Source organism: Crocuta crocuta, unplaced genomic scaffold, assembly GCF_008692635.1.
Source record: "Crocuta crocuta isolate KB4526 unplaced genomic scaffold, BGI_CrCroc_1.0 scaffold96, whole genome shotgun sequence".
Lineage (NCBI taxonomy): Eukaryota > Metazoa > Chordata > Mammalia > Carnivora > Hyaenidae > Crocuta > Crocuta crocuta.
In genome coordinates, this window is record NW_027531522.1 from 5,990,710 (window position 1) to 6,018,412 (window position 27,703).

Here is a 27,703-nt window from a genome sequence, read left to right on the forward strand (position 1 = left end):
AAAGGGAAAGGGTGGATGAGCAGGGGAAGGGTAAAGTGAGAGGGAGAGATAGAATCCCAAGCAGGATCTGAACTGTCAGTGCAGAGCCCATTTCAGGGCCTGATCCCATGAACCATGAGATCGTGACCTGAGGTGAAGTCAAGAGCCAGGTGCTTAACCAACTGAGCCACCCAGGTTCTCACAGAAGTCTGCCATTCTTTTAATAAAACTACTTCTTCCAATGTCAGTATGGACTGTTGGATTTTGGCTGACCCTAGATGAAGTTGTTGGCTTCCTTTAAGGACCATGTGGTATGAAAACCACTCGCTGTTTTCTTAAATCCTAACATCACACTTAGTCTTGTTGATGTGCCTATGTGTTTAGGGGTATGTAGAAACAAAACCAAGAGGGATAGATATATTCAAGTCTCCTTGGTACTCATATTCAGAAGCATAAGATTACTGATTGGGGAAAGGTTGGACTGGGGGCATTATTTTATTTAAATCTGTTCTCTTCATTTCTCTCTCCTCCCAAACTTAGGTAGTTAAATTTCTGTCAGTAAGTGAACATATGATAATGAGTACATTCTGTCTTCAAAAATTTGCTGTGCCTATATAAAAAGGATTTTTCATCCTTAATTAATTTAGGTTGATAATGCATTTTATATCATTAATGAATTATTAGTGACTATTTCTGACTGGATACACTTCAAAATTCTTGAAACCTAATACACGTGATACGTTTTTTTCTACTTCTCTTTTTGTTACTGAAAAGAAATCCAGCACATTCAGTGGAAAATCACAGCCAGTAGCATCGTATGCTTAAGGAAATACAATAGAAATAACAGGTCAAAATAAACACAGAGCAATTATTCAAAAATATTTTCCCTTCATCTCGTATATCTTCTTAAGGAAATATGTGATAGTACTATTTGGTAGGCACATGACTTTACCATTAGTAGGGGTTTACCTATTCTAGTCACTCTTTTGATGGGTGGAATCAGGGAAAGTATTCATTCTCAAATTTTTACCAGTAGTCCTATGACTTTGATTGGAGCTAAGTAAATAAAATGTGGAAAATTCTTTAAAAGTGAGACACCAAGAGACTAACTCCCCAGTAAGCAACATGCTTGATTATAAATGTTGACATTTTATGATAGGCATTAGGTAGTTCTTTCTAGAGCCATTTGGTTGATACTGACAAAAGCAATGGATGAGAACAGCCAAAGTGACCAATTAGAATTTTCATCAAAGTGGAAATTTCTGGCCTTGATCATCTTCACAATCAGTTCAACTATATGTGTTGGATTGTTGTATTTGTTCAGGCATGGTGTGCTGGACTAACATGAGTATGACTACATTTCTACCCTTGAAAGAATTTGTATTCTCTTTTTTCTCCTTTGTTGATTCCTCCTTTTGGTCTTCAACTCCATGTGGCAAAAATTCAAATTGTACACAAGAATACATAATAAAAAGTAATACTCATTCTCGTGTCTGTCTCTGTTCACTATAGTTTTCCCAGAAACAAATATTATCAGTCTCTTATGTATCTTTCCCAAGGTATTTTTTGTCTATACAAACAAAAATGTATATACAAATACATTTTAAAATAATTTTATGTGAATAATAAATTAGCATATCTCCTACCTCATTACATTATGCCAGAGGCTAGTTCCTGGAATCTCTTCTTTTCTCAAAAAACACCTTCTCCACAGCTGATCTCATTCAGCCCCATGAATTTAAATACTATCTTTATTATAAAGACTCTTGAATCTGAACCTCCAGCCACAACTTCTTCCTGAAATTTCTGGTTTATATATTCACACCTATTCAGCATTTCTACCTGAAGTCTGATAGAAAACTCAAATTGAACTTGTCCCCAGACAAAACTCTTTATTTCTCTCTACCCTACTCTCTATTTCTTGTGCCATCTTACCTATCTCAGAAAAGAAATGAATGCCAGTATCCACCAAATTACTCAAACAAAAGTCTAGAAGGCAGCCTTGATTCTTACCTTTTCTTCTTCCTTCACTTCTAATCAACTCATCTCTCCTGTTCCCCATAATTATCATCCTCGTCTAGGCAACTGTCATCGCTTCTATAGACTATTGCACACACTCTCTACTATTCTTTTCCTTTTCAATCTTTCTACACAAACACACACACACACACACACACACACACACACACACACACACACACACATATAAGAAAATAGCTATTCTCCTTGAAACAGCCAGAGTTTCATTTTTTAATTTTTTAAAGTAAACTCTATGCCACACATGGGGCTTGAACTCATGACCCTGAGGTCAAGAGTCGCATCCTCTACCCACTGAGCCAGCCAGGCACCCCCAGAGCTTCATTTTTAACACAAAATAAAATCACATCATTTCCGAAGTTCTTCTAAAATCTAAAGGCTTCCCATCACCCTGAGAATAAATAAAACTTTTCCTGGCTTACAAAGCCTTCCATGTCTTGGTACTGTGCAACCTGCCTGACCTCCCTTGATACCATTCTCCCTTCACACTCAACTCCCAATGCTCCCAGCTCATTGTGCTTCTTCCTTTTCTCACCATATCAAGCTTGAACCCATGGCAGGACCACTGCATTTGCCAGTCCCCTCAGAATGCCCTTTGCCTTCTCCTTGGTATATGTAGTTGGTTCCCAGTCAGATCTAATTGTCACTTCTTCCAAGAAGCCTTTCTTGGCCACGTAGTCCAGAGCAACTACTGGCTTTTTCTAACTCAACAGATCACTCATCATCAACTAACCTTTTGTTTAATTATTTATTTGTTTGTTTTCAAGCTTAATAAGCTAAACTCTAACTCCTGCATGAGAGCTTTGGCTTTAATACATGAGTTTTGTTCAAATTACCTCAATATCTAGACTAGTGTTTGCTGTTTAGATTAGTATAGAAGGCATTCAATAAGTTTTTAAGTACACAAATGAGTGAATGGATAATTTAAAGGCTAAAATATATTTAAAATTAAAAAATAGACTTTAGGATGATGAAGGCTAATGAAACTAAGGTCTTTTCAAAAAGTCTGGGTTTCTTAGAATGATACCAACAAATAAACTCCCATTATTCTTAACAATTTTGCTGTATTTTCCCTTATAATGTTATTTTTATTTCTTTTGCCATAGCACTTATCACTACTAACTCTATTTTCTGCACATCCATTTGCTTAAATATTTTCTCATCATACTAAAAATGTAAGCTCCATGAGGGACAAACAAGATTTTCTCTTGTTTATCACTGAATTCACAATTTAGGATAACAAGTTGAATGGAGAGAAATGCAAAAGTTTTTGTTGAATGAGTGGAAATAAAAGGTATAGTTGAAAGTGGTTGATTCAAATCTTCTAGATTTTCAGTGAAGAAACAAAAGCCTTCTTACCTAGAAGTAATGGGCCACCTATTCTAAGTAAACAGTTTTGATCATGGAATCTCATTAAATGTTCTTACAACTCAAATTCCTTTAGACCTTGGGTAAGCCATTACAAACATTTTGCCTTAGTTTCTCCTTCCCGAAAAATAGGAATTAAAAGAAATTAACAAACCAATTAAAATTATCTTATCTTTTTAGAGCAAGTCCAACTTGAGAGTTCAATAATCACCACCAACTGATTACCATTCAGGGGTAAATGAGCGCAAATGAGAAAGTAAAAAGGATGGAAGAAAAAAATCTGAGAGACACTTTTTGTGCTGCTTAGGATAAGGCTTCTCTTGTTTTATTGAACTTGTTAATAAAAGCTCTAAAGTCTGGGGAAATGCTTCCGGGCAGCAAAAGCAAAGTTTTGAGGCTCACAGGTCTAAGGAGAAATTAATAAAATGCAGTGGGGAAATTAAATTGAACAAAAGTGCAATGAGCCATAGTTAAAGCAATTAATTAAGCAGGTTTTGATATGTATATAACTGGGTTGCTGAAGAATTAAAAATAAACCCAAGATTTAAAACCAGTGTTTGGTATTCAGCAAAACACCCAATGGTCACATGTAGAAAACCTGTAGTTTGTAAAATAGTGTTCTTTGTTGAATTTCTTCCTTATTTACATGCATCACCACCTTTCTCCTTTTTCCAGTAATCTTTTTAAAAAATTATGCTTTCAATAATATACAAAAGTGTTTTGCTTTGCTTGATTATCTTCTGCATTCTTTTTATGCCAATTTTGAAACCATGCAATTTTCTTGCAGTCTCAACTATAAAAATATTTATTTTTCAGTAGTGTGTCTTCTACTTTTCAGGAAGCGATGAGGATTAACTTGCTTAGCGCATCTGCAGCCTGGCAGGTGTGAGGCAGAATGGGTGAGGTGTCAGGGCAGCAGGCTGGGGAGTCACACAGATCTAGTGTCCGTTCACACTTATCCCTTAAGAGCTATGAGACCTGCACAAATAACCTAGCTCCTGTAAGCCTCAGTTTCCTCCGCTGTAAAAAAATTTGTATGAGCTAAATATATTTGCAAATTTCTTGGCACAATGTCTGCCAGAGACGTATTTCAATAAAATGGAGGTATTAATACAAAGCGATTTGCAACTTGTGGGTGTATTTTGATTGCCAAAGTTGCTTGTGTATATATATATGTGTGTACCTATATATAAACTATAAATATAAATTTATAATATAAATATATCCATAAACATTTGTATATTTTCACCAAACATATTTTTAAAAAATAATGAAATGGTTGGTGGAAAATACGTTTCTAGGCCAGCGTCCCAAATCTTCATTTGCAAACTACGTTATTTGAGTTGAGGATTCGACTGAGAACCTGTGTCGGGTGGCTAACTCTTCTGGTTTTCCTTTGACTCTCCTGGCTTCAGCACTCAAAGTCCTTCATCCTCAGAAACCCTTCCTTCCCAGACAAATCTAATCATGATCCTTGCATTTGGAAGCTAGTCATTCATGCATTCATCCATCCATTTTTCTGTAGTACCAGGTGTGTTCTTATTCTGGAGCTATAACGACCAATCAGCCTTAATAAAGCCACAGAATCTCTAAGGAGACATAGCAACTAGTGTCCATGAGACCCGTGGTAACTGCCGACGATGGCAGCTTGCCCAGGATGTCCGAGAATCACAGGCCTGGAGAACCTCACACAAACAAACACAGGTTTCGGAAGACTTCTCAGAGGAGGTGAGCACTGAACTGGAACTTGAATTAGGCTCACGCCCTGGCAGAGTCTTCTACTTAATTCTCCTGGGAGTTTTTCGTTGTCAGTTCAGTATTACTTAACTATGCATATGAAAATGCTATCTCCTTAGATTCATTTTGGCTGTTACCTAAACAGATTTTCAATAGCATCTGACATGCATGTCATTTTTATGGAATGTCAACAACATATGAATATAAATGACCACAAAGCAGTTTTAAAGCAGTTCTTCTCTGCCTGGAGATATAGGCAAGTTAAAATCGACCTCAAGAGTATTCATCTCTTGTTTGCTTTATCATTATTTGAAACTCATTGCACAAAGGAAATTATTAGAACAGGCTACATTGAAAACAAAGCAGAGATTATAATAAATAATATTGTTCTATCCACAATACTGTACTGGTTGCCCCAAAGTGAGCAAGTTAAACATGCTCCCCAAAGCTTGTTACCAAGGAACTGGCATTCTATTCTTTATACTTCAATAACTTTTAAAGTATTCCTGACCATGCTGCTATATCATTACAACGAGTGCTGCAGGAAGACGATAAGACATAGGCGGCTTATACAACAGAAAGCTGTTGCAAACAAGCACAGATGGGTAGCTTTAAGACTCAGTTCTCTACCTGCATGAAGAAGCAAACTTTTCATAGACCCTGAAGGTGGAAGGGGACTTTATTCCCAGAAAGACTGTAAACTGTATGGGGGGCAGTAATCATATCTATATTATTCGCTGCTACTCTCCCAGGTCTTGGGACATAACTGATGCACAAAATGGTTGTGTAAATAAGAAAATACATTTAAAAGTCTTCACTCTGCATTTCCAACAAATGGTCATTCATTCTCCAAAAAACTCTAAAAACTCCTCTTTGCCATTCATGAAAATCATTCTATTCATGTAGAGGTCAGTTAGTGTCCCTTCATTCCCTAACTTTAGACAACATCTCTAATCTTGGCTAGTAACCTTTGAGACATTTGCTGGAATTTACTAAGAATATGCATGTGATCATGCATAAGCTGTCCTTGTTATAGGAATGATACGTCATACCATGCTTTCTTAAAAATATGGACTAACGGCAGCAATTTATAGACTCCTCAATCATAATCACCCTCTAGTTTAAGCCCCATAGAGACTACAAATGTATATCAGATAATTATTTCATTGACTATAAAGGTTCTTGGTAATTTTGAGTGATCAAAGGAAAACTTCAAAACTGAAAACTGAGCATTTTTTTGCATTCTGGTTACTTCTGCCCTTTTTACATGTATACATTTGCTCATATAAACCTAATCAATACACCTGACACATCTAAAATTCAATGGAAGAGTTAGAAGCAACAAGTCTGTGAAAGTTTTACATTTTCTGTATTACTTTTTTTATTTACCTTTGAAGTTTACTACACCAACTGCAGTTGAAGCCAATCTGAGAGGATACACAAGGGCCACAACCATTAAACTGGAGACATGCTAGGAAACAGGACAAAACAGGTTTATCAAGACTAAGTGGCAGCATGGAGAGAAATTAAAAAAAAAAAAAAAAGAATGCTCAACTGAAATTAAAATCGCCCATCCATTCCTATATACACATAGGATCAAGATACTTAAGCATAAACAGATCAGATCATGAAACTTTCCACCTAGTTCTGTTCACGTGGTAACTTACTAGGCAATGGGGTCATCTCCACAGCTGAAATATTGGTAATTTTTGACATCTGTAACTCTACTCGGTGGTATTCATAAATTGTTCTTCTCCGGACATCTGTAAAAACAAAAATAGAAAAAAATAGCCTTTCAAGATTTCTTTGCCTATAAAACGACATTTAATACTAAATGTAGAATGATATGCTTTTCACCCAATGTGGTTTTAAAAGGAAGACTTAAAATAATCAATCCCTGTGAAGAGACCGATTATTTTTTAAAAACCCTGAAAATCATGTGATATATCCAGAAGTCTTTTTTTAATTTAAGTTTTATTTTACTTTAGAGAGAGAGAGAATTCAAGCAGGGAGAGGGACAGAGAGAGAGAATGTTTCTATTTTTAAAAATGTTTATTTATTTTTGAGAGAGGCAGAGTGCGAGTGGGGGAGGGGCAGAGAGAGGGGGAGATGCAGAATCTAAAAGAGCTCCAGGCTCTGAGCTGTCAGCACAGAGCCCGACATGGGGCTCGAACCTACAAACCATGAGATCACGACCTGAGCCAAAGTCGGAGGCTCAACTGACTGAGCCACCCAGGCAGCCCAGAGAGAGAGAGAGAGAGAGAGAAGCGGGGGTGGGGTGGGGGGAGAATCTTAAGCAGGCTCCACACTCAGCATGGAGCCTGATGCAGGGCTATATCCCATGACCCACGGATCATGACCTGAGCTGAAATCAGATTTGGATGCTCAACCAACTGAGCCACCCAGGTGCTCCCCAACCCCCCAGAAGTCTTTTTTTAATCAATGGAGATGAAATGTTGATTATGGTCTCAGATATCTCACTCTGCTAGTGGGCTCCAACCCATTATTACCAAGGATATACTGAAGACATTTTCTTGATGGATTTATAGATTTTGAAAGACTTTGACATAAAATCAAGAAGATAAAATGATATCATTTCTTTATAACTCAGGCTAAAATGAGTCTTTTAGGAATGGGTAACAATTACAAATTTTTCACAGCCTTAAAAAAATAATTTCACAGCCAGAATACAAGGTTTGATACAAAGGTTGATTGCTTTAAAGGTTCAGAATGAGTTTCTTTTAATAAAAGTACAACAGAACTTAAATCATTTTAAAAATTAGTACTGATATTTATTAAACATACAGTATTATATCTGAGAAAGGTTAACAATTAGTACTTAGGTTGTATGAAGGATTTGTAATAATTCATCAACAAATCCAACAGCATCCCTGAGGAATAGGCTAGACGGGAGACTTTGACGTGAACTTTAATAATTAAATATCAGATAAACATGGCAAACATATTTTATTACAATTAAGACTGTTGATGAAATATATTTAAGGTCCCCTATTAAAAAAAGACCTGAGTCTTATGCTAATGAGCTTGCCTGAGTTTGGTAAATGGGAATGGAGAAGCAATGTTGCCAGTATTTTATTTAGGTCTTGAAATGCTTGTGATATAAGGACTGCATTTCCTGAATGCTATCTTATCAATCAGGAATTAATTGAGAAGTTATAAGTTTATTTAGAAAATATCATGGTATCTAATCTTGGGAAGTCATATGTCATAGTGGTTGTTAGTATATGCTCTTGAACAATCTTGTGTGGGTTGAATCCCAGTGTTTCTGCTTGTATCTGTGTGACTCTGAGCTCCTTTGTTAGACTCTCATGCCTCAGTTTCCTCATCTATTAAAAAAAAAAAGCCATTTGCTGAATATATCTTCAGGTTTATCAGATTGGAAAACACTGGTTAAGAACCATAATCCAATTAATTTCTTTTTGATATAAGCAAAAATGTATATATAGTTTTCAAAGTGTCAACTTTATCAAACAGAGGAAATGCTAATTTAATGGTATTTAATAAGGTTTCTTGAGGGGAGGGCACTTTTTTTTTTTAAGTTGTAAGGCACAGAAAAAGATTATCCAGTTTCTGCTTTGTTTAAATAATACACCTTCCTATATACTGGTTTCCCTTGTTTTTTGCTAAATAACTTAGTTCTTGGAAATAAATAAATAACGTGATTTTGCCATGAGATTACTGGGTTGGGGCGGTTTTGAGCTTCCTTCATACTAAAGTTCGCTCAGTATCTATCATATTAGTAGGTGATTAAAATACTAGTTTTCTGTTCATTTCATATTATACTTTGAAAATCTGAAACTACTGATATAATGACTGTGAAGCCTCTGGAAGTTAATTATTGATTATGCATATGAGGTTAAGGGAAAGTGACCTTTTTTGCTATGCTAATTCTGTCACCTGCTCAAACCTTTCCAACTATGGGGAGGAAATGAGTTTAACAAAATGAAATTAATGAGAATGATTTTTGTTTGATGACCTGCCAATTAATGACAGCTTCCAAATGGTCATTTTTGTTGTATTTCAGAGATATCCCTGTCAAAAACAAGTAATTAGGAATGTATTTACTGGTAGCTCCTGCCAAAACTACAAGCTTTCATTTGATTCCAGAAATGTATTTAGCTCATGTGTCTTCTTTAGAAAGTCAGCCAAAATAATGCTGTACCAAAAATTCAGTCTTAGTAGTTTTGATACAGCCCTATTTTTTTTTACTACTTTACAAAACTAATTTTAACTATAATACTCTTTAAGGGCTTTTAAAAATTAAAAAAAAAATAAAGAACTAAAACTCTGAGCAGACTAACACTCAGAGAGTAAAGTATAGTAACCAAAATCTTGAGGTGATATGATTCCAAGTGTGAGTAATGGATTGCAATTTTTAGAAAATCTGAGCAAATTAACAGGAGGGATCATATGGAAACACCAGGGATCCTCTCCAATCAATATTCACTCTGGCCAAAATGAACACAGTTTAATGAGTACCCTGCGGCATGGTTAGCCATGATCTAGTTTATTTGCTTGTCTTTAAAAGTAACATTCACATAGAGAATGTATGAGTAATTTTCTAAATTGGCTGATTCTTCCATTTATATGAATATTTTAATACTGTCTGAACTGTGAAACAGATAATTTGCTAACAATGCTTTACTTATGGATTACTAATGTTTAATGACGGGTCCCAAATAGTTATTTCTTTTCCATTTCCAACTGAGCCTGCCACCCAGTACCATTCACTGAATGTTCTTTAATGTAAATAGCATGTATTGTACAACTACAAGATCATTCCTGGCATGAAGACTTGGGAAAGAAAGAGACTCTTGAGAAAAAAGGTGCACCATTACAACAGTGATTAAGCCTCCCTCACAAAATGTAATTCACTAACAGATATAGCTGGTTGGCGTTGTCAAGTCAAGCCTCTACAAATAGAAGATGTTTTTGCTTCAAACATTTTTTATTCCCTATGTAGTTCTAATTCTATTAAATAATAATGTAATTCAGGTTGGATAAGGCCACATAAAATTTAGAGGACCATGGAGTACCGATCTGAACCTCTTATATTTTCTTCTCATCCTTCCCTTGCTGCTTGTGAAGTTTCAGGACATTGCTAAAACCTAAATGGTCAGATTTCAAAAGTTACTTGAGCATGCATAAAGAAAATCAGAAACTTCATCTAAAACCAAACGTTACTTTTCTCCTCATTCCATGCATTTACGAATGGCTTAAACAAGATGTCCTTACTTCCATTAGTAATCCCTTTGCCCAAGAAGAGCACCAGAACCAGCACTGGGACAGTAAATGGTCAAGCAGAGTGTCAGTGAGCTCATGGGACATGTGGACTGCAGGCCTCACACCATGGTTCTCATTGGCCTAAGGACTGTTCTGAGCATGGGGTTTCCCCCACGAGAACACACCTCTTTATTCCTGAGACTTAGGGAAGATTTTATGAAGTACATTGGCAATGTCATTAACTCTCTACTTTTCTTCTGACAGACAAGAAGATTGTGACTTTATTAAATAAAGTTGGGTGAAATGTAGTAAGATACATTTTGAAATCAAGTTTTTGAAAAGCTTTTAGTGCTAAATTATGCAGATGTTTGGCACTTACATAAGGAAAGCCACCTACATTTCCAAGAAACTAAACTTCCTACAAAAAATTCAACTGGAAAAATGAACATGTGGGCATGTTTATAAAGGTATCCAACCAGTATTAGTTAAAAATAGAAATATTCTCTGTGTAGTAGGGACGTGTAAGTAAAAATAGAAATATTCATTAAGTAATAGGGAAAAATAAAAAAATGAAGCAAAGCAAAGTCTAAATTTGAAGGCAAACATGAGAGAAAAGTGGAAAATTGAACCTCTGAGGTCATAATTTAAATAAATAAGGCAGACAGAACTTGATAGAAAAGCTCAATTTAGATTATTTTTGAGAACTGTTTTGGCTACTTTCCTATGCCTTCCATGGTAAGGTAACCATTGCAAAAGATGGGCTTTTGATTCACTATATTGAATACAATAAAAGTACAGTAAGCTGAGTTTCTCTTCCTTAGACCAATAAATCTTAGCCTAATAGGTACCCAATAGATATTTATTGAATAAATAAATGTTTAAATATCTTGAAATTTTAATATTGTATTAAAGTCCTTTCAGTGACTTTTAGTATTTTATATTAGAAATAAATTATTAAATTGGGAGACATAGCTCTAATTGGTACAATTTTACTTTATCTGATATAAGTATAGGATAAAAAGTCAATGAATAAATGGATAAATAGATTAAAAAAACAATTTAGCCAAAAATACCTCTGAAATATGTTATACTTAACTAATCATTGATTTCTAATATCCAGCAAGCTCCTAAATATTTGCTTAGGATCAGAATCAAACAGGAGGTGTTTGAAATGTATGTCAAACCACGGAACATCACTTTAAATCATACTTTCTTTCTTGGAAAAGTTTTATGAGAGATATTTTATGGGGAAAATGTCATGATTTCTATCACTTTTTCCTTTTGTTGAGCCATGAGTGGGCAAATGCATACTTGGGAACCAAAACACCTTGTGAAGCTATACTGTAAAGAGAAGCAATTGGGGGCGCCTGGGTGGCTTAGCCGGTTAAGCGTCCGACTTTCGCTTAGGTCATGATCTCGCGATTCGTGGGTTCGAGCCCCGCGTCGGGCTCTGTGCTGACTGCCGGCTCAGAGCCTGGAGCCTGTTTCAGTCTGTGACTCCCTCTCTCTGACCCTCCTCTGTTCACGCTGTGTCTCTCTCTCTCTCTCTCTCTCCTAGAAATAAATAAAAAACATAAAAACAAACTCTAAAAAAAAAAATAAAAGCAATTGTACCTTCTGTAAAATGAATACTTTGAAGTGCTTTCCATTTTGAGGAGAAGGAAAGTAGGATTTACTAAAGGATTTGTTTAGTTAACAACATATCAGAACAGAATCAATCTGTTCTTTTATGAATGAAAAGACCCCAATAACTTTGAAAATAAGTGAGGCTTGGGGTGCCTGTGTGCCTCTGTCAGTTGAGCATCTGACTCTTGATTTCGGCTCAGGTCATGATCCAAGGGTTGTGGGATCGAGCCCCACATCAGACTCTGTCCTGATCAGTGTGGAGCCTGCTTGAGATTCTTTCTCTCCCTCTGCCCCTTCCTTGCTACTAGCTCTCTCTCTCAGAAAAAAAAAAAAAAAAAAGAGAGAGAGAAAAAGAAAATAACAAGTGAGGCTCGTTCTTCTAAATGAGCTTTAATAGGGTATGAAAGAAAAATATATTTAGATTTTCCAAGATTATTCATTCCCCCAATAGTTTGTCAACATATTTGTTTTCTTTAATTAGAGTTGCTAAGTAATTATAATGGAGCTGTCCTACCAGCAAATCAAAATTACCAATAGTTTTATTTGGGGAAAACCAGTTACAATGGAATGCTTATATTTGAAAATGCCTTATTTAATCATAAAATTCCAAGGTTTTTTGAAAGGCAGAGAAGAAAAGGTATGTTCTGTAAATATTATAAATATTATACCTGAAATTTAATATTTAACTTAAATATATGCATAAGATTTACGGTTACTCTGTCCAAGATGGTAACCACTCGTTACATGTATCTCTTTAACCTAAAGTTAATTAATGAAATCAATGAAAAATTCATATCCCCAGGGTTACTAGCCACATTTCAAGTGCGTAGTAGCCACATGCAGCTAGTGAGACCAATACTCAACCGTTCTGATTTAGGACATTTTGTCAGCAGAAAGTTTTGTTATACAGTACTGGTCTATGATATTCTGTTTTTGAGAATTAAAACTTAAGACATTTTGCAGAGTAAAAAACAATCTCTCTTTCTATTATAGGCTTTTTTTTTTTTTAAGTCTGTAAACATAATTTTGGTCAACTTTTATGAAAAATTGTTGCCTGGTCTGTAAAGCTTATAAAGAGACCATATATGATGAACTATATACAATGTTCCTCAAAGAGTTCCTTGAACCTCTAAGTATCTTTATATTTGCTCTCCAAATGAGTTGTGACTTTTATCTTTGAAAATGTTAACTAACGTTTCCTTTTGAGCTGTGAACAACAATTAACCAACAAAGAGACGGCACATTGTAGCACCAATGACTGTTAAAGATTCAAAATAGCAGATGCAGATGAGAGACAGATTGATGTTAAGAAAGAAGCAGATAATGTACTGCCAGTGAGAAGAATAAAGTGGCGTGTTCTAAAGGATTCAGAAATAGCTGTTATCATAACTTGTAGGGGAAACATTTCAAGGTAGGTCAGCAGCCTTCCAGATGGCTTTCTTGGACAAGAATTCTGCGCGTTTTATAAAACTAACTTTCAAGTTACGAAAATGGCATAGCTTTACGTTTCCAAATAAAAGAACCGCGAAGGCAACAGTGGGTTTTCTGGGTTTTCTGGCTGGAAATGTTATGCTCTTTAAGCACGGAAGGTGGAGAAAAGGTGAGGCGTGAGGGAGAAGGTCAGCACCCTAGAGATTGAGATGGAAATTCAGAGTGTTAAATTGGGGGAGAGGAAACAAACAAGTAAGAACGGTGCTAGTGAGAATTATACATTTATCCAGGAAGACCTTTGCACACTGTGTAAAGGATTTGGAGGCAAATAAACCCAGGCTGAGAAAGAATTACTTAATAAAGCTATTTGACAAGAAATTATGGAAATTACACATGACCTATGAATACATGACCATGTGAAAACCTTCTGGTAATCAACAGAATATTAAAGCAACAATGAAATATCATGTTCTGCTTATCAAATTTGCAGTTTAAAAGATGATGACAGTGTTGGGAGCATCTGGGGAAATGGGATATCTAATAAAATGCCAGGGGTGGGGGAAGTTAATTGCTACGACCTTTATAGAAAGCAATCTGTCAAAGTGCATAAAAACCCATTAACAGTCAATGGCTACATATTCGCTTATAAACAATCAGTTGTGTCAAAATTTGAAAACGAAGATGTTCAGCACTGTTTACTTGATAATTAATATGAAAAGCAACCAACATGCAAACTAGCGCTCAGTTTATATAAATTATGAAATAAAGGTATTTGTTGCTATTAATGACCACATTTCAGACAGGTATTCAGTGGTGCAGAAAAAAATGTGTATGTATATGAAGAGAAAAATAGGTGACAAAAATATTTTTAGCACAATGTAATGTATCTTAACGTGCCATGTATCTGCGAGTGTATATACTATAAACAAAAGTTTGGATGCAGATAGGCGGAAACAATGATTATTATCTCCCTGTGGTAGATTTACAGACCATTTAAATTTTCTTCTTCGCATTCTGTTATTTTACAAATTTCTCTGAATTAATATGCACTATGGTTATATTCACAAGTATGTTCTTACATTTGGATTTCTGTAATGAACAACCGAAGTCATTGTAATGTATACCAGTTTTTTACATCTGTACCTGTGGAGACTGACTCAGCTGATCTTTGTGTTCTTTTTGTTTCTAAAATTCTACAAAATATTTTATGAAAAAACAGATGGTGATGCAGGCATATATGTACACACAGACAGACACACCAAGACATCAAAAAGCAAATGCTGCTTAGTTAGAGAGAATGAGTTTCAGAGAGAGGGTGTCAGGGTTTTCCGGTGGGAATCTCCTGCGGCCCTACTCTCATAAGCAATTGTTCTGGGTGTGGACATCTTAGCATCAGTGTCTTTTTAGGGTGATAATGTTGATTATGATGAATAAACAATAAATATATGTACAAATACACTGCTTACCTTGTGCCAAATACTGCCTGCTACATACCCATTGTATCTTACGTATTAAGATAACCATTTTGTCTGCAAGGTAATAGGAATTAAATAAAAATGGTCAAGGTCTCATTATTAGTCTTCCCATTATGGTAATCCTTATATTCTCTGGACTTCTAACTACTTTTATCTTTTATTTTACTTTTTAGAGATAAGGGTTAATTTCATCATGGACTTTTTTTTTTTTTCATTTGTTTTCTGAAGGAGCAAAGGAATTTCCTTTGTAACCTCTGAACTATTTACTAATTTACTAACAATGCCTGAATTCCCTTTGATACTTTAAACTGTCAGATCACCTGATCTTTTTTGAAAGATAAAGACTAAGGTAATAAACTATGCTTAAAAGTTACATTGAAATCATTTATTATTTGGAAGCCTTTAAAAACTGAAAAACAAGTTTTCTGTTGTTGATATTATGATGAAAGGGTGGGGAGAAATCCTCTTGATAAGTAAATTAAACTTACCTAACAGCTTTACAAATGCTTTACTAAACCTTCACCAACTGATAAGAATCATATAGCAACTGTGGTCCCACCCGGAAAAATTATTCTCAAGGTTACAGTTTGCACTTCCATGTTGCCATGAGATTAGGCTGAGGATCTAAGTGCTATATAAACCGTGAAACCAAAATGATTAAAAGAACAGAAAGCTGATCTTATGAGAACAGGCTCCTATATAATGCACCTTGCAACAGAGAAGAAATGAAACCGCTCATTACTTATGATAACGATCAGTTTTCACCTAAATTCACTCAGGAGGAGAAAAAGGGGAACAGAGATGAACGATTTAAATTCCCTATGAGGATGACTCCTCATAGTGAGGGTTGTTAACTAAGAGAGCAGAATTTTGAAATGGATTTAAATATTTATCTAAGTTCTGATTGCACAAATAGGTAACATGCAGATCTCTAGGAATCATCTTATATTTCTCAGGGAAAGGTACTAGTTGTATAGCTTGTATTATGCTAATCTTGGGTCAGCCTAATCTCTGGCATGTATGAGTGTTATTTATTTATTTATTTTTTAGTCTGAGAATGTTATGTCAACACATCTTTCCCTTTATACAGAAGTTCATGTAACAGACATTATTATACCTTATAGATGTGGGAACAGATTTTTTTAAAAAAAATTTATTTATTTCTGAGAGAGAGAGAGACAGTGTGAGCAGGGGAGGGTCAGAGAGAGAGGGAGACAGAATCCGAAGCAGGCTCCAGGCTCTGAGCTGGCTGTCAGCACAGAGCCCCACGCGGGGCTCAAACCCACAAGCTGTGAGATCATGACCTGCGCTGAAATCAGATGCTTAACCAACTGAGCCACCCAGGCGCCCCTGTGGGAACAGATTTGTAAGAAGATTTAAATTTTTCTGTTTCTGAAAAGATTTTTAAATTTATTTTTATTTTTTTAATTTTTGAGAGAAAGAGGGCTGGGAAGGGACAGAGAGAGAGGGGGACAGAAGATCTGAAGCAAGTTCTGTGTTGACAGCAGACAGCCCAATGCAGGAACCAACCTTGAGCCGAGGTCAGACCCTTGACTGAGTCACCCAGGCGCTCCCCTCCCCAAAAGATTTTTAAATAGAACACATCAATTCCAATTTTCTTGTTGAAATATGGTCCCATCTAAAGACAGGGATGAGTGGATTAGAAACTCAGAACTTCCATTCTTTCTCGGCTAATATTCTCAGGATGTACCGGTGAGGTCAACAGGAAATGTGAATGTTATTCCAGCAACCAGCTTGCCTGAGAGAAGTTTTTACCTGAACTTGAAGCTTGTGAAACTTTTTTAGATGAATGCTGAGTCTCAACCTTAGACATAATCTGTTCTCAAAATTCATGTGAATTTTGCCAATTTATTCAATACAATTTATATTTGGGAAGAATATTTTTCCTCAAAACATAATGGCTACCCCATTACATTATAACAAGGGATGCAAAATCGTAATTTGGGCTCTAAGTGCGATTCTACCATGCCTCAGTTCTGAGGCAACATCTACATATTAAAGTACATTTGTAATCCTGTTTTTCTTTTGTACTTGGGTGAGTCTTCTGTTATAACAATAATATATCAGAACATCAACGTGGACCAGGCTGTCTCCTGAGGAAGCTGCAAACAAAATTCTTTTTCAGAAGAAAAGAACACACAAATAAACTAAAACTGGTGTTTTCTCTTACTTGTGTAATAATTGACTCAAAGTCATGCTTGATTTAATGTCCTGGAAAGAAAGAATGTGAAAACACTCCTCAAACAGGAATCAACTTCGGCTCTTCCAGGACACAGCCTCTTATTGAAGAGGACGTCTTTATGTGCCTACACATGCTAATATGTCCTTGCTTTGTTCGTTGTACAATTTCATTTCTGGAAAATCCGCCTTGATTTAACAGTTCCCTTGAATACTACTTCCCACTAATTCTCGGCTAACAAGGAGAAACCACCACAAAAGATTCACGTTCTTCACCAAGCAGAACTCCCACATCTGAATGTCATTCTAAATTGTAGTTGTAAAATAATCCCTATAACGTGTCCAGCCAATCCACCGCTCTGAAAGTCTAAATAATTTACACTTCATTTACCTTCTCTGTATTTGAGAGATGATATAATTAAACAGAATTAGTTCAAGGGAAGACCAAATAGCATATGCACATGATAGATTAAGTCTACCCCTCTAGTGGAATATAAGAAGAACTTTGAACCAAAAAGGGAAATAAATGATCTAATCTTGAGGTATATTTCATGATCACTTCTTGCTTTAAATATGCATGTTTAGGACACAAACAGACATCTTCAGTACTAGCACACCCAAGCATCCCTCAGGACTCTTCTAGAATAGCGAAGGTTTAAAACACAGAAACTTACAAACTATGGCTATATACATGATCAGAACTACTACCAATGGCAGTTTTCTGAATTTCTAATATGATTAATTTCTAATATTTTCAATTTTTAATAGTACTGCTGACTAAGTAACACATATGTATTTATTCTACAAATGTAAACTAGATAAGTAAAAAGGATTTAAACAAGGTATATATCTTCTCTGGTAGGTATAGCTCCACCAAAATTTTTATTTACTTCACTTTACACTTTTTCTGTCATCTTATTTTAGACTCTCAAACACTTGTACAAACATGATAGACATAAAATAGCACAAAACTCCTCTTTTGCTAATAATTTAAGCCAAACAAATAACAGTCATATACCTATCAGTCAAATAATCTGTCATTTCTTTATGTTCTTAATAATGAAAGAAATAGAAAGAAATAGAAGGGTGCCTGGGTGGCTCAGTCAGTTAAGTGTCCATTCTCGGCTCAGGTCATGATTTCAAGGTTCATGAGTTTGAGCCTTGCATCCGGCTCTGTGCTAACAGCTCGGAGCCTGCTTCAGATACTCCCTGCTCCTCACTTCCTCGTGCTCTCTCTTGAACATCAATAAACATTAAAAATAAAAAAAGAAAGAAATAGATCTGTGCAACCAAGCTAACTATACCAAAGAATCCAAAATTACATGCTCTTGGCTTGGCTATTTGATTTCAGTTTACCTAAATTATTACTTGAAGAGTAACAGAGAGACAGCAAATGCCAATAAGAGTTATAACCCAAACAATAATTTACAAGCAGCAATCAGCTAAGTGATTCCTTTGTGCAAACAGTCACATCTGCCTAAAATCAATCTCCTTTAAATTTACCCCCACAGCAGGCTCAGACTGCGATTACCCATCTTCTACATACTGGGAAGTTGTTGGATCCTGTGGACAACGACAAATGCATCAGACAGCCCCACTTTCACTGGGTGATTGGTCGAACTTATCTGTGTGACCAAGACAGGAATCTGGAAAAGAAAAAGCAGATTGCTCTGTGTTAGATTTGAATTTCATTTCGGAGTGGCAGCGGGGAGTGTGATCATCTTGTTACCGGAGAAAATCAGGTGCTAGAGATGAAGGACCAGGGAGAGTGAGCAGGAAATATTAGAGAAGAAAGACATACGATGCCAAAAAATAACATCTGTTTAGTGCTTTTGATGGGTTAATGCAACAAAAGAGGTCCTTGTCCAACAGACAGCTACTTGATGATGAAAGTAAATAGATTTTCTGAGAATCTAACTGGTGCCGAAGGCTGAAAACATCACACATATAGGCACACTATGAATACATTTAGTGCTGTCTTTCATTTCTGGAATAGAGACTCTTTTACCATTGTTTTCCTAAAATACTTTATTCTATATTACTTTTCATGCTTTTTTTTAAAAACAAAATCCTTGTTCACAAGTGGCCTTATCGATCTAAAACCTAGAGAAGGACAAGTAAGTGCACTGCTTGTGCATTTTTTAAATATATTTATTTATATTTAAATATATATTTATTTATATATTTAACAATAACACTGTTGAGTAATAGGTGGTGAAAGTTGGCAAATGTTCATGGATGCTGAACTATTCTGACTGAAACTTACATGGAAAATTTATAAATTATGATGGGTTATCTCAAGATCACATTTCCTAAACGTAAACCTCAGTGGAACCCAAATCTGAAGATGACAGTCATTTTTATTTAATATTTGCAGTTAAGAAACTTAAAACACATTGAGAATATATAATAGTTACAAATAAGACAAACCCTTGGAGTCAGTTTTTCTAGATCTAGAAAACAGTCACTGGAGATATGATTACTATCTTTATTACTAGTGTTATAGAAATAAAAATGGGCACAAATCCATCCGTCTGCAATAAATCAAGGAACAAGAAACAAGAAGAGGAAGACAGAAGCACCAACAAAGCTTAAGGTGGAAGAAGCAGACTGTGGTCATCTGTGGATAATTCATTCAAGCACATGTTCGATTTGACCTTGTCTTATAAACCATAATAACCAGTGTAGCAATGAGAAGGAAGGATACAATAAGCACTGTACTGCTTATTTTTGCTCATGACATCAGGAAATTGTAAAAGGGCTATTTTGGCAAAATTAACCAATTAGGAGGGAATTTTGCGGTATCTGAAGTTTATGGAAGTATCTCAAGTAAATGGAAGATGACATTTTCTCTTTATGTACTAAATCAGTGTTAAGGTATTGCCAATTTTATTTCAGTATGTCCAGTTCTTAACAAGTCTTAAGAAATATTCTGATATTTGGACAACAGAAACAAACAAAGCAAAGCCAACATTTCTGTCCTTAAAGGTTCATTCACTAAATGAAACTCTGACATACTTTATTTAATGATTACTAAGCCATACTCAGTATCATATATTTAATTCCTTTTTTTAAGTTTTAATGTTTATTTACTTTTGAGAGAGAGATTGAGAGAGAGGAGAGACAGAGTGTGAGCAGGGAAAGGGCAGAGAGAGAGAGGGAGACACAGAATCCGCAGTGGGCTCCAGGCTCTGAGTGTCAGCATAAAGACTGATGCAGGGCTCAAGCCAGTGAACTGTGAGATCATGATCTGAGCTGAAGTCATGATTTATTTTGAGGGAAAGAAAGAGAGAGAACCAGTGGGGAAGGGGCAGAGAGAGATGGAGAAAGAAGATCCAAAGCTCTGCACTGACAACAGAGAGCTTGATGCAGGGCTCCAACCCATGAACTGTGAGATCATGACCTGAGCTGAAGTCAGACGCTTAACTAACTGAGCCACTCAGGTGCCCCTATATTTCCTTTTCTTAGTGGACTTTATACTATTGCCCAGTTTTATATATGCCACATTGAGGTAGAAATGTTAATATAAGTGTGATTTATATTTAAGATAGACATAATTAAAGAAAACACAAAAAATTAGAAAAAAAAACATAAAAAATATTTCCAATTCAAGTTACATTTTGCATATCCTAACAAGACAAAGTCACAATTGCCAAGCAGCATTAATACATGCCTGATCAGGGTTAAGTATGAGAACTTTGCAAGCTTATATTCATCAATTGATTTCATTTTCCAACATCTGTGACTACAATTTTCCTCTGCAAGGTGAGAAATATTTTACAAGATAATTCTATGTAAGTGATTGTATTCCTCTTATCCCATACTCAAAGCATAACTTGAGTTTATAAAACTTTCAACTGGAAAATCCTATTATATTGTCATGAATATTATATTTTTATATAAGAGCTTATTTTTTAGGTCACCTCTTTTGTTGCTGCAGACCTCTTTATCATAATTTTCCCTTTCCTTCAGATTTTCTATTCTACTTCTTCAGTCTTTCTCCCTTATCACTTTCTTCTCCTAGGCGTCTTTCATTTTGATTTTATTGTCTCCATCTCTTTCCTTCCTTTTACTCTCTTCCTTTATATTTTGTCTCTAAGTCAAACCCTCTCCTCCTGTGTTTTATACCTGTGGTGTACTTACTGTACTAATGGCCCCCTTTTTCCATAACCTTTGCCTTGTTACTTTTGATCCCCTCCCACTTGGACTCCAGCTCAGTAATATGACAAAGGAAGAAGACAGCAAACGTGAAGCAAAAGAGAGGATTGAAAACGTATGTGCGCATTTCTACCTTCTTTCTTGGCCCCCTGCCACTGCCATGAGAGTGTACACTGTTAGTCTCCTGAAAATATATGAGAGGCATATGGAGGAAAGTTTCCTTTGCAGCAGAGGTCGACTTTGACCAGCTAGCCCCTAGTCAATCTACCAGCTAACAGCTGACACGTGAATAAGCCCAGTTGAGATCAAGAGAGTACAAACCAGATCAGTAGTACTGTGAAGCTGATCCATAGGTATCTTGTAAGACATAAGAAATGGAGTTGTTTAAATAACTACATTTTGGGGTGATTTGTTACACAGCAATACTAACCAATGCATTTTCTATTAGAGATCTAAGAGCAAATACAAACAGAGAGGTTTGGGTGTTTCTACATAAAATGAAGTAGCATTCTTCCTCCTAGGTTTCAGGGAATCAGATAAATATCTCTGTTCTTCTAGGTACAATTAAACTTGAAAGATTGGAACATTCCAGGAGAGTTTCATTTTCTGCATCTTACTTTCACTCTTCTAGATCTCTTTATTCCCTAGTTTATTCTCTTTCCTTTTTATTCCAAAAAATGAAGACCAATGTGTCTCAGTTACCTAGCTTCAGACTCATTTAACCTAAGGAAAATCCATCTGAAACTAAAATGGGTAGCCTGACAATGTAGACAGTTTTCTGCCACTGAAAACAATCCTATCATAAATTGGCCAAACCCTTTAGGAAGATAATTGTAGATGACCTGTAAAGACCCTTTCAAGCCACCATTCTATGGTTTTACTCTGTTGAATGATTTTGACCTTTCCAAGCTTCAATAAGTAAATTGTTAACAAGGGTGAAAAACTGTACCTATTTATAAGAGAACTGAGGTAGGCAGAAATCATTGCCTGCTTCTAAGGGTAACATTTTAACTTGCTACTGGTTTTCTAGTTATACTTATTCATGGGACAGTGACTTCTGAGGACTGGGTCTGACAAACCACTATTACCATCAAGAACTCTATTATAAGTCTTAATATAATGTGGAAATATAAAACAGAAAATAAATTTCTAAGAATATTACCTACCATATAAAAATTATTTTCCCCAAAAGGCACATGCACATATACTCTCCATGCGATTTGCTAAGATAGAATAAATTCACTCACTTATTAGACATTAATTGAATATTTTCTGTGTTTTACTGTAGGCACTAGGATTATAGAAGAGAACAGAACAAAGACCCTGCTCTCACAGAGCTTATGTTCTAGAAGGCAGAGAGTGATATTAAAAAGTGAATACAGGGGTGCCCGGGAGGCTCAGTCGGTTAAGCATCCGACTTTGGCTCAGGTCATGATTTCACAGTTCGTGGGTTTAAGCCCCGTGTCAGGCTCTGTGCTGATAGCCAGCTCAGAGCCCGGAGACTGTTTCGGATTCTGTGTCTCCCTGTCTCTCTGCCCCTCCCCTGCTCATACTGTCTCTTTTTCTCTCAGAAATAAATAAAACATTTTTAAAAAAGTGAATGTAAAAACATAAAGTATGCTGGGAGGTGGTAAGTGCTAAGGAGGAAACTAAAGTATGGCAAAGAGATAGAAGGGGCTAGAGGCCTCCTTTAAGAGAAGGAGTCACAGAAAGTTTCTGTGATGAGATGATTTTTCTACAGTAATGAGCCTGCCATGTGGATATTTGAGGTAAATTCTGAGTAGAGGAACCAGTACAGGCAAAGGCTTTGACTAAATTGCTTCTGGTGTCTTTCAGAATTAAAAGGGTACCACTGGAGCATGAAGAGTAAGTAAGACTCTCAAAGGAAATCAGAGGTGCTGGGGCCATGTCATAGGGAGCACACATTCCCTGTAAGCCATGGCAATGACTTTGAATTTTATTTCATGTTGTACAGTGATGGTTTAGAGAGTTTTGAACAGAGGAAGGCTGTTCTTTTACATCTGAAAAAGATCACACTGTGATCTATTGTATGGTCAAGTCTGTAAGGGTCAAGAGGAGACAGAAAAACTAGTTAGGAAGGCATCACAGTTGTCCAGATAAGAGATGGGTGGCTTGGGCTACACTGGAGTGGTATGTGTAGGAGGTAGAAGGGATGGAAAGATGGATTCCAGATGAATTGTGAAGGCACTATCATTGAGAAATGCCATGGATGTGAGGACAGTAGGAGAAATAGGAGGTCAATGATGTCACCATGGCCTTTGGTCTCAATAGCAGGAAGAAGGGAGTTGAGCATTTTATTAGGGCTGCCACGTCATCTACCTGCAGGGGTGTTTCACACCACAGGCCAGAAGGAGCTGTCTGCCTGTGCAGAGGGACGCCTGTGCAGCACTGAAGGAAAGTACTGGAATGTCCAGAGATGGACAAAATGAGAAGAGGAAGGTTTGGAAAAGGATACTTTTATGGCAATTCCATTGGCCTCAAATACTTTTCTTTAAAATTTTATAGAGTTCATGAATAAAAACACAGATTTTCTAAAACTATGGTCTTTTATCCTAATTAAATATTAAAATAAAAATGTATGAGAAGCTTTTAATTCCCCACATTTTTCTAGAAGGCATCCAAGTCTTTTATGAAACAATTACATATCAGGTTTTTAAAAAAACACTTTTGGCAATTGAATTAAATGCTTAACATTGTAAAAGATTAATAAGGAAAAGATGAACAATTCTAGGCTTTCTCACAGGTTTCTTTCAGAAATAGTCTGGCTCTTTCCACCTGATATTGTCATATCCCTTTTACCTCACTTGCTTGGACTGTAATCTTTTTATTTCAAGACATCAAAGGCATGGGACTGTTCTCCGAAAGGATCGTTCATCCTCTCACTTACTGCACCCAAAGAAATCAGTCTGTGTAAGTTCTCTGAGCAAGTCAGACCAGTCTGCAGGTTTCCATATTAGTATTTAATTAGAGACCATTAAGATGAATCATGAGTACTGTTAAAAGTCACATTTAACTTGAGCTACTTTGACTAATAACAACAAAGCAACTGTGTGTGTGTGTGTGTGTGTGTGTGTGTGTGTGTGTGTGTGGTAAATAAACCATCTAGAATTATAGCCAATATTACACAGAATTAGTACAAGAAAGGGTCTGTCATATTGTCACCACCATCTATTCCATAGTGGACTCTTAATGGACAAGGATATGAAGTCAGAGAAGCCATGACCAATGAGGATGTCCAAGTAGGAGAACTCTAAAAACTTTCCTTTATGAGAAGCTATTTTTTTTATCCATTCTACAAATTTATAGTCATTCTTAAGATATTTCCGAAGTTAGTTCATGGGGTTTTCAGGAAGCCATCCTGAAACATTACCAATTCTAAACTATAGATGCTTTATTTAAAAAAAGAGAAAGAAATGTAGCTTCATTATTTTCAACTGCCTATAATAGTTGCTTTTTATGACTGAGGCAAAGCTAAATTTTCGCTCGGCCTCTGTATGATTTGTATTGAATCATAAATTTCTGAGAATGAGTTTTACAATTACATTCATTCCACAAGATAGTTATAGAAAAAGGAACATTAGCACCAGCTAAAATGTGCTTCTATTTCTGCTTACACAGGCATTTCTAAATTCTTTTTTTTAGGTATTTAATTTTTGTTTCAGTTTTCAGGAAACTGATGAGTTTATTATTTAAGTGAGTATAAACTGTCTGTAGTCAGCAGACAAAATTAAGGCAGGAAAAGATATTTGGGGCAGGTAAGGGTAGAGCAGAGCACACTGGTCCTTCGAGGAAGGTTCAGAGGCAAAGGCGGCTCTCTTCCATGCTGTGGTGTCATTCTCCAGGCTACAGACACACAAACACAACACACAGAACGTGAGCTTTTATGTCTGTCTCTAAAACAGCGAGGGAGATAACAGCATGCTGCTTGAGTCAGAGGTAATGGAACTTTATTTTCCTCTCTCTTCTGCACTGCAAACCTCGCTAAAACATTCATTTGTTTCCATTACAGACCCAGCTATCTATCTAATAGGCAGCACAGCATCTTATCAAGGGCTTGATTGCGAAGTGTGGTGTTCCAAAGTATGAATCACATGCCTATCAAATGGAGAAGAATTACTCTAAGGTCATTTTTGTTCACTCGCTAATCAGCAACATGGTGTCTAGTAGCTTAATATATATACATTAAAAAAAAAAAAAGCTTACTAGTTTACCCATTCTCACCTGCATCAACCTTTAACTTTCTATCTCATCATCCTTAAAGGTCAGACCTGGCTTCTGTGTTACTCACAGTTGGATGTCCAATCATACTTTCTTTTATTACTATCAAAACAACACAAAGTCCTGAGTATTAGTGCTTAGTTGTCTCAAAACTGCATTTGAGGGGTGCCTGGGTGGTTAAGACAGTTAAGCGTCTGACTTCAGCTCAGGTCATGATCTCACAGTTCGTCAGTTCGAGCCCCTGTCGGGCTCTGTGCTGACAGCTAGCTCAGAGCCTGGAGCCTATTTCAGATTCTGTGTCTCCCTCTCTCTCTGACCCTCCCCTGCTCACACTGTCTCTCTCTTTCTGAGAGAGCTCAGAAATAAATAAAACATTAAAAAAAACCTGTATTTGAATAGAAAGTCTTTCCCTTAAATTTGACAAGATAAAAATCCATTTGCCTTCTTGACTATCGTTAACCTTTGCTCGATTACTTTAATCCTGTTCTAGCTTACAGTTACTGGACTCTTTTCATATAACAGATATTGAGCCATGCACTTGATGGCATGAAAGCAAAGGAACATCATAAGCTAAAGATACATTCTTAACATCCCTCCATTCCCTATCTCCACCATCACACCTTATAGAAAATCTGGAAGGAGGCAACATAAGACAGCTCCTATATTAAAAGAGGGGTTTCAAACTTGATCTCTACATAAACTAGTGCCAGCCTGGGGTAAGAAAGAAGAAGTTGCTGTGGGAAAAACTGGAGGGAACATACTCTGAGTCATTTCCTAGCCAATTGTTGCTGTGTGGAAATGTAGGGCAAGTGAGGTAGGGTTTCCGATTTCTCCAGGGGCAATACAAATCTGTATTTTTATTTAAAACCCTCTGATATCTAAGTGTTGACAACATATCCATTTTACACACACACACACACACACACACACACACACATTAGTGTGATGTCTGATTTAAAGACTGCCCCTTACTGAACTGACAAGTAGAGTTGGAGCTTCATATAAAGTAAGACAATGAGACAGACGTCTGTCTGCCTGAAGAAGGCTGTGCGACTGGGCTCAAGACAACAAAACATAGTGAGGCCTTTATCTAGAACTCCAGCTAGACAAGGGAGCTTGCGTACACATGACTGGGAAGCAAACACTAGGGAGAAAGGGAGGGGATGGGGAGACTCCGTGGGTTTGGAAAGACACACGGAATGCACAGGCCTTTCCCCTTGGGGAGGGACAAAAAAGCTCTTTGGTCTCGAAGCATCAGAGCAGGGAGTCGGGATTTGGGTTGATATAGGCAAGACCAACATCTCGGCGACATCTCAGGGGTGGAGGGGAAGAAGGGCTTCAAGGAGAAAGCGCATCCCGAAAGATCAAATAGATTGTCTAAGGACAATGCAATTTCTAGGGGCAGGGACAGCATTGGAACAGGTTTCTGTATCTAAAATTACTTCCTCTAAACAGATCCTTCTACCTTGCTACTTTATTTGTTTGTTTGTTTTTACCCACAGCATTTGTTATAGGAACATTATAAAGGGAAAGCAGTTCAGTCTGCCATCTTCTTACACTGTGAAAAGTAAAAAGAAACTAAAACATCAGGAGGTTTTATGTGTGACATAACTAAAACATAAAATACATCCACAAATGCAAATGTTGATACAATTTTATATTTCATGTATTTAAAATACAGGGTAATGCTATAATGTAAAATCATCTGTATCTCTGTTTTCTTTAGAATTATTTCCTGAGAGTCTATAATCAACATTTTATGTCACCTGGTTTTTCTCAACCTTGTATCATAAATTTATTAAATAGATTTTATTTAAATAAAAATATATAACTATATGAATATATAATGTATATGTATACATGTCATACATATATATATATTTCTACTGGCAGAACTATAAAGTTTTTTGGATGTAATATATTATATAAACACATGTCCAACATTCTCACACACAGAGCAATAGTCATAAAAGCAAAATACTTCATATCAAAGGTAAATGTTTCACTGTTCAGTTCTTCTGGCTTTCTCTTACTCTCTTGAATTATTTTTTCCCATAAATTCTACAAGCTCAGCAATTGTTCATCTTTAAATAATTTCAGGATGATTATCATGAATGAAAAATCATTACAGCTTAAATAAGAGAAAAAGGAAATTTCTTGAAGGAAATTTTAAAAATACATTAAAGGTGCCATTTAAACCTCTACAAAAT

At 36.2% G+C, this 27,703-nt stretch overlaps 1 protein-coding gene across 1 annotated transcript in view; it reads right to left on the reverse strand.

Moving 5' to 3' along the window:
- PLXDC2 (plexin domain containing 2) overlaps positions 1–27,703 on the reverse strand; it is a 447,796-nt gene that overhangs the window by 90,414 nt on the left and 329,679 nt on the right. The window contains exons 7-9 of the mRNA XM_077772453.1: positions 18,643–18,742; positions 6,789–6,884; positions 6,511–6,592 (exon numbers count right to left, since the gene is read on the reverse strand). Coding sequence (XP_077628579.1) covers positions 6,511–6,592; positions 6,789–6,884; positions 18,643–18,742 — 278 coding nt within the window. The remainder of the gene's footprint in view (positions 1–6,510; positions 6,593–6,788; positions 6,885–18,642; positions 18,743–27,703) is intronic.